The following is a 5,770-nucleotide window of genomic DNA, read 5'->3' as shown; positions in this document are numbered from 1 at the left end:
GGAAAACAAGATGATATCAGTTAACGTGTTTACAGACTGAGAAGTCTAGGCTATTACTACAACTGTGGTTTTATTACTTCCTCTTAATTCAAGACCACGATATAACCATGTACACATGAGCAGTGCTGACGCTTGAGAGAGAATCATTTGAGATAAACCACAAATACAGACTGGAGGCAGCTGGAGTGGTGAAGTTTGAGTGTGTTGATGGTATGAGGCACACTGACCTTAGACCCATTGTGAAGCACCAACAAAGAGCCATCTGCACAGCAACCAAAGCTGAGATGAGGGACTCGCACACAGGGGGACCAAGGGGGGAGGAGGGACACAGGGACCTGGTGAGTGTAGAAAAGAAAACAAAGCTGTGATAAAGAAACATTTAAATGGGACTTGATCAGCTGGATCATGTCTGAAACATCAAAGGAGTCAGTGCTAACATCTAAGAGGTTTGTGCACAAAGAAAACAAGAAGCTGCACAACCCAGAGAGTATATGGATCTTTCCACTGCTGCTAAAGTGGAAGGCAAGAGCGGCTGGTCTAATCACTCAAGAGCACATTTCCTGCCTCCTGCATGATGAGATGAAGTCAACTGAAGCTGTTCGAGGCTAATATTTAACCCCAAACTAGATCTCTAACATGGTGGGTCTCATTCATTCTGCTAGCAGAAACATACAGGCTTTGTCTCTGCACTGATCTGAATTGTAATAATATCTTTAGATCTTTAGTTTTAGAGTGTTACTATTTTGGATGTGAATAGTTTTTATAGTGCAACCAAAATTTTGTTTTCCTTTTCAAATGGAATACGGTGTATTTCAAAATGGTGAAAAGAAAGACAAAATGGTGTCAGGGACATCTGTAAAAAAAAATCACAAATGTTGCACAGGTAAGACATGAGAGTCAGGATTGCTTAGCAACAGCAGTAAAAAAAGATTCTTGCAGCCTGTGTGGTAACAGAGAAACTGATCCTGCTGCCACCCAGTGGTGGACTGCTAGTACAAGGTGGGAATTAAGCTGGCACTCACCAAAGGCTCACTTCTTACTGCATGTATGTGCAGTAAAATGAAATTACCACAATTACCTGCAAGGTGTAAACCTCATAACTGACAGGAGGACTTGATGGGGGGGGGGGGTGTTATCCTCTTTCCTTCCTCAACCCTGTTTGAAAATATGTTCACTGATTTGATTGGCTGGAAAATGCACCAACTCTAATGGCGGGTGGTTGCATAGCAACACTCATGGGAGGGGAGGGTGGGATGTGGGTGGGAAGGTGGGAGTGTTGGGGGAGGTGGGGCGTTCCTCAAGGGGATGGAGCATTCTGGGTGCAGACAGACTGACTGGGGAAATACCTGGCACAAATCCCAAATAAACAAACAAGTAAGAGAGAGAGGACATGGGTATTTTCCAAATAAGTCATGTGTTGAGATAATGGGAACAAGGCTTTTTATAAGTGCTAACACAATTTGTTCTCAGAGCAGAACAAGACTGGGGACAGGAAATGGAGAGCATTTTATTGAAAAGCTCGCCTGTAGTGAGATGAACGTTGACAAGAACTTTAAAACACATAATAAACCGCTAGTCGCTTGAGACAAAATGGACTCTAGCATTAGTTTTTGTGGAACTGAGAGAAACACTTTTATTGGCATAAGAGGACATGGGGCCGTTGTAGTTGGTAAGGTCTAACAGTTTAATGAGGAACAGATGAACAGGCCGCAGACAAGCACGGAGATCCAAGATAAGAGTGTGGGGAAACACTACCTGTGCTTGCATGTTTTTGTTTGCATGGCTGGGTGTGTAGGTGTTTCCAAGAAGATGTATGGATAATTACCTTTTAATTAATATGAGTTGGACTAAACACAACAATCCCAACAGCCAGCAGTGTATACAAAAGAACGAAAAGAAGGACTAAAATGACAAGAGATCATGAGGTGCAAAGCAGATGGACACTAGAGAATGGGGAAGCTAAGGAAGAGAAAAGGTGGAAAATGTGCTTATATGGAGAGGAGGGGTTTTTAAGGAACTGGGGTTTGCTGCTGGTAGGTGCAGCCTGCAGAAGAGGTGGGCCTTGGAAATGGCTGATGCGGGCGGTCTCTACAGGCAGTGAGGACTCTTTGTCAGGAGTAGGAAATGAGGTTTCTGTTGTGATTAAAGGGAAGGTTTCTATGGCAATGTAGAGAGCCGTGTGCACAGAGAATTTGTTGGGAGTGGAGGGGGCTAAGTGAGAGTAGAATTTCAAAGAAAGCAGCCTCCTCCATCTCATCTCCCACCACTGCCACCCCTCTGCTTTTCCACAGCGCCCTTTTATCTCTGATAATCTGTTTTCATAGCCACACCGTTGAGACTGCAAGGGGGATTATCTTGAGCCAACCGAGTCATTGGTCGACCAGTCATAAATGTTTACAGAGTAGCAGTTTCACTTCCCAGAATCGCTGCTGTCAAAACCTCATTGGAAATAAAACCTTTAAAAGATAAGCTAATTAAAACCACACAACTCAAGCTAAATACTTAGCACAATGCCTCTTTCTCATTCAGACAGGTACACTTTTGTCGAATCACCCAATTTCCTTGTGCAGCCTATGATTTAACAAAAAAAAGTATGATGGCATCAGTGTGACCTTTAAAACCTCAATATAGTAACATGCTTTGTTAATTGTTTCACTGAGCTGTTAGTAAAAATATGTTTCTTAAAATAAGTTCCCCATCCTGATGTTCTCTTTTGTAGAGAGGAAGTTGTTCTCCGCAGTGGTGACTGCCATCTTTGCCCCAACACAGGCTCCCTCCAGGATGTTTGGATAAGATGACATTTGAAACTCTTGTGAATCAAAGTTAAGTTTTTTTCATCCATGTACATTACAAGCCACACCTACTGTTTTAGAGAGAAAAAACACACAGATACTGATATTACTGTCATATATGGAAATAATATGTTAATCTGCCTTGTGGGGAATGATGTTGATGATTGTGGTGTACATAGAGGACAGTTTTCTTAAATAATCAGAATCAGCTTTATCGCCATAGCAGGTTTACACATACATGGAATTTGCTTTGGTATTTCGGTTCAACAACAATAAACATAGTAAGTCTATATTAGAAAGAAATACAAATATTCATGACAGTGATTGTATGATATAATTTTGAATGAATGCGAGTAATTCAACAAAAAGACATCTGGTGGGGAAAGAACATTATTATTTCACCAACAAAAATGTGTTCAAAATCAGTGTCTACAGTGATGCACTAAAAGCACCTCATCTCCTTTTTTGGAAACACTGAATCAAGGTCTCAGCATGCCAATTACAATTACAAAAGGTTCTGCTGCCCCCAACCTTTTCTTTTGAGCATAGCAGCAAGTATCATGTACTGAAACTCTGCCAGTGAGGGAGGGCTGTACTGAGGCCAAATTGTATAGACAAAGCCAGATGGCAAGTCACACATCAAAAGGACAGCTGGTTACCAGAGTCTGAAAAGGCATCTTTATAGCTCTAAACCTAATTAGTTACAACTAAACAAATCACACCAAGATGTAATATACAGGCAATACCAATAATTCATCATTAAAAAAAAAAAAATACACACAACATAATTAAGCTTTAAATGATCAGCGGTCATGGCCTCCATTGATCTGTATTGAACAACAATGAAACCAGGCCCTTCAACTGCAGATGATGGTGCACATGAGGATCCCATTGTTAATATGTGCATATTAACTACACTGATCAGGTCAGTGTTTCAGATCAATGTGTCTTCCAGCGAGCGCCGTCTGCCATCAAACTGTTGACTGGTCTTTGAGGCTTTGGTTGTTGCCTGCCGGGCAGAACTCTCTTTCTGCAGGACCTAAAAATCATATCCAGAGAATTAAATGAACAAAGCACTTTAAAAAAGCTGATTGTGACATAAACCACAAATAATCACTGAAGTGATTGGCACTTTTTATCTCACTAACCCCTTGTATTATTTTTTTGCGAAGTTCCTCCAGTGAAAGTGGCCGTTCTTCCTCATCAGAGACAGGAGACTCTTCTGCATCATAATCCACACTGGGGAGTCCAACCAGCACAGACACACTCATCAACTGATGTTCAAAGTGTTTGAATGTATGTACTGATTAACCATGATCCAAAAGAACAGATAAACGGCCCACCTGTCGATTGCAGGTTGGATGCTAATATTCTGCTGAAGCAATTCTGGATTTTGACCCAGAAGAAATTTGGCCAGGTCTTTTGGATTGTAGTCCTTATCCAGATCCTGTAATATAAACAAACACAGAGCCATGTTATGTTACAGGGAAGAAATTAAATAATCTACTGCCTTTACAACAGTAAACCAGAATGTATGTAAGAAAAGTTAGGACAGGACCACAGCATGACAGGTTACTTTAGAATTGAGGAAAGCTTGTATGGTGAGAAGCTCGTTGGTCTTCTGTTCCACCAGACCCAGGTAGGACATGATGTTGTTCTCACTGATCCCGGTAGAGGAGCCCAGTATATCCTCTATCACTGAGCGGTCGCACTCCATTTTAGAGAAGATGCTGTTCACTCCTGTGAGATGGGAGAAATGGGAGTCAGGAGAACTGTCTGAGTTTTCTTTTGTATAATATATATCCAGCCAAACATGCATTTAAGAAAAGTATTTTACAGATCTGTCATTTCATGATAATCTAACAGGGCATTTCCTGGTAAAAGCAATGTAACTTTGTAATAATTTTAAGGGAAAATAGGTTTTCCTCAAAATAACTGCTCAAATTAAACTTGTGTAAATATTCAATTTTCATTCATCGTTTACTATTGGACTGTGTTCTTCATATGTGTTGTATTGTATACTTGCCTGTAGACAAATTTCACATGTTTCGCATGTTTATCTGACCTGCTGTGCACTGACTAAAAGACTCCAGGTTACACTACCAGTTTATTGTAATTAATTAACTGGAATTATACTAATTGTACACAATTTCTATATATTTGTAGATTGTATACAAATTATACAAACACTGTCTCTATTCCTCTGTCTATCCTTACCAAATAAGACATTTCTAAGAAATGAGAGAAAATTACAGACGTAAAATAAAACATTGCCAAACCTGTTTTAACATGGTCCAGGGTTTTGCTTATGATGCTGGCTTGGTTTTCATAGTCCTCAGCTTTGGACTTGGTTTCCTTAATTTGCTCATCAATGTCTCTCAGTAAAGAGCGATGATCTTGCTCCTGTTGTAAACCTGCTACCCGAAACTGCTCAATCTCTGCCTGTATCTGCAGTTTCACACATTTCAGCATAAACAGATAAATATATGCAGTAGATAATTGATATGAACGTCTCGGGTTACGTATGTAACCCTGGTTCCCCGAGAAGGGGAACGAGAGACTGCGTCGGTTACGACACTATGGGAACGCCTCTAGGCGAAGCAGGTCTGAACGTGAATGAAATCACTCCAATCCTATTGGCTTGTTGCTAGAACGGTAAGGTGTGACGGAATAACCCGAGGAGTATAAAGCACACCTGTACACACTCATCATTAGCTTAAACTATGAAGCAGGCGCTTCAGGCGGGGAGAGAGGTGCGGCGGGCCGACGCAGTCTCTCGTTCCCCTTCTCGGGGAACCAGGGTTACATACGTAACCCGAGACGTTCCCCTTCGAGGGAACTCGAACTGCGTCGGTTACGACACTATGGGAACGAGATACCCACTAAACCGTGCCGAAAACCCCGCCTGCCCCTGTGTGCAATAAAGTGGCACTACTAAGAGGAGAGCGCACGAGTGCCAGGTGCCGAAGGAAGGTCAA

The 5,770-nt window shown here is 41.5% G+C and overlaps 1 protein-coding gene across 2 annotated transcripts in view; it reads right to left on the bottom strand.

The window, feature by feature from the left end:
* Positions 1 to 3,244: 3,244 nt before the first annotated feature.
* Positions 3,245 to 5,770, bottom strand: part of odad1 (outer dynein arm docking complex subunit 1) — a 7,337-nt gene continuing 4,811 nt past the window's right edge. For both annotated transcript variants that reach the window (XM_046075683.1, XM_046075684.1), the window contains exons 11-15: positions 5,072 to 5,240; positions 4,369 to 4,532; positions 4,136 to 4,239; positions 3,941 to 4,031; positions 3,245 to 3,831 (exon numbers count right to left, since the gene is read on the bottom strand). In XM_046075683.1, coding sequence (XP_045931639.1) covers positions 3,727 to 3,831; positions 3,941 to 4,031; positions 4,136 to 4,239; positions 4,369 to 4,532; positions 5,072 to 5,240 — 633 coding nt within the window. In that variant the 3' untranslated portion in view covers positions 3,245 to 3,726. The remainder of the gene's footprint in view (positions 3,832 to 3,940; positions 4,032 to 4,135; positions 4,240 to 4,368; positions 4,533 to 5,071; positions 5,241 to 5,770) is intronic.

The sequence above is a fragment of the Micropterus dolomieu genome, linkage group LG18 (genome assembly GCF_021292245.1).
Source record: "Micropterus dolomieu isolate WLL.071019.BEF.003 ecotype Adirondacks linkage group LG18, ASM2129224v1, whole genome shotgun sequence".
Lineage (NCBI taxonomy): Eukaryota > Metazoa > Chordata > Actinopteri > Centrarchiformes > Centrarchidae > Micropterus > Micropterus dolomieu.
The sequence above is the reverse complement of the archived record's forward strand: the minus strand, read 5'-3'. Positions and strand labels throughout refer to the sequence as shown.